At 50.2% G+C, this 1,696-nt stretch overlaps 1 protein-coding gene across 1 annotated transcript in view; it reads right to left on the reverse strand.

Moving 5' to 3' along the window:
- Positions 1 to 776: 776 nt before the first annotated feature.
- SGTA (small glutamine-rich tetratricopeptide repeat (TPR)-containing, alpha) overlaps positions 777 to 1,696 on the reverse strand; it is a gene marked incomplete at its 3' end in the record, with an annotated part of 6,572 nt that continues 5,652 nt past the window's right edge. Inside the window, 1 exon segment of the mRNA XM_010080976.1 lies at positions 777 to 937. Within this exon segment, the coding sequence (XP_010079278.1) occupies positions 777 to 937 (161 nt within the window).

Below are 1,696 nucleotides of genomic sequence, written 5' to 3' on the forward strand. Positions count from 1 at the left end.
TCTTCACAAGTTACATTAACCACATATTACTTTATGGAGCATTTACAAATCATTTACTCTTGATATCAATCTTCAGTTGTACCTGCTCTCTCCCCCCAGGTCTCCTGAAAGGGCTTTTTCACCTCACCCCTCCCCACCTCAGACCCAGCAGCCCGGCCGGGAACGCGCCTTCCCCCCGACAGCCAAACATCTGCTTTAAAAACAATTCTGAGGTCGACAGAAAAGTCTCTGGCCTTAACTAGGGACTTCCAGGGGAAGGCGCCAGAGTTTCCATCGCCCAAGGAAGGACATGGGTCACTCAAGAGGTGGAAAGCTGTGGGTCACGAGAGCGGGCGGCAGGATTCTCCCCTCATCCCACGCCCTCTGTGCTGGGGTGGAATCGCTCCTCGCCAACCCCCCGCGTGGAACCAGCCGCCACTTGATTTCTCACTATCCAAGCAGCATTTTTATTCCTTCTGCTCTCTACTCAGGCTCCCTCTATTCCTACCATTAGCACAGTCAACCAGGGTGATTACTTACATGCATAAAAGACAGATTAAAAAAGCAGAAGAAAAAAAAAAAAACCTTTTAAACTTTTAAACACCAAAAACATCGTATCTTTCTTACAGTCCACCTGACTATTCACAGATCGGGTCATTCCAACAGCAGAGCCATAATCACTGAACACTAGACAAGTTCTGTCGGGACCGGGAAGGAGCCCCAAGCAGTGTACCTGGAAACACTCATCGCACGCGGGTGCGTCCTGCCCACCCCAACTCCGGCACAGTCACACTGACCTTTGCGAGGCCACCGCCGAGCTCCCGGGGACCAACAACGCTGGCAGTGCTGCTACAGGTCTGAGCGAGAAACGCAGTGACTCTAACCACCGGCATCCCTGCGCCTGGAGGTGAGAAGATCCCCGTGATCTCCAGAGTGTTCAAACGCTGCCGGCTCGCAACTGGCGGGAAGATGAACCGGGGCAGGAGGGGGGTTAGGCAGGACTTGAACACTTCTCTGAAGTGGCACACAGGCAGGAAAGTGGACGTCCTGTAGTGACGAGCGCATCGTTCTTCAAAAACAGGTTAAAAAATTCCCATGTAGCAAATAACAGAAATGTAACAGTGTCCTGAATTTTCTGAGGTTCTTGAGAAAGACTGTTGATGCTGGTTTGTGTTCAGCTTGCTGGATCTTCCAGAAGGAAAAAAAAAAAAACAAACTAACAGGAAGGCTGAGGGGAAGGAGCAGGGACGAAGACTAAGGAAAGAAAGCGTGAATCTGTCTTTAACATGCAGGTCATATAAAGTATTTTGTTTTTCCATTATTTTTTTTCCCCAATGGCAACATGCACATGGCTTCCAGTTTTTAAAGCAAAGAACATAGTTCCCAAGGACTGCGCTGCAGAGACAGGAAGACAAGACATTCACAAATTCAATCTCTAAGAAAATAAAGCGTCCCGTTAACTACCACGAACACTAGACAGTGAAACTCATTTGTCAGGCACACAACGCGTGAGGGAAGCTCTTATTCACCGCTCCTCAGGGCTGAGCCTTGCCTCTGAGGCACAGCACCAGCAGCACGGCTGCGGAGAACCCAGTCGGCACGGAGGGGAGACACCAAATCGCTAAATCAAGGCACAAGACAGATAATTGCCGCCAAATACATCAATTCCCACGCAGCTGGCCACAGCACAGCCACGCTCCCGGCTACGGCCTCACCT

Source organism: Pterocles gutturalis, unplaced genomic scaffold (genome assembly GCF_000699245.1).
Source record: "Pterocles gutturalis isolate BGI_N339 unplaced genomic scaffold, ASM69924v1 scaffold99, whole genome shotgun sequence".
Taxonomy (NCBI): domain Eukaryota; kingdom Metazoa; phylum Chordata; class Aves; order Pterocliformes; family Pteroclidae; genus Pterocles; species Pterocles gutturalis.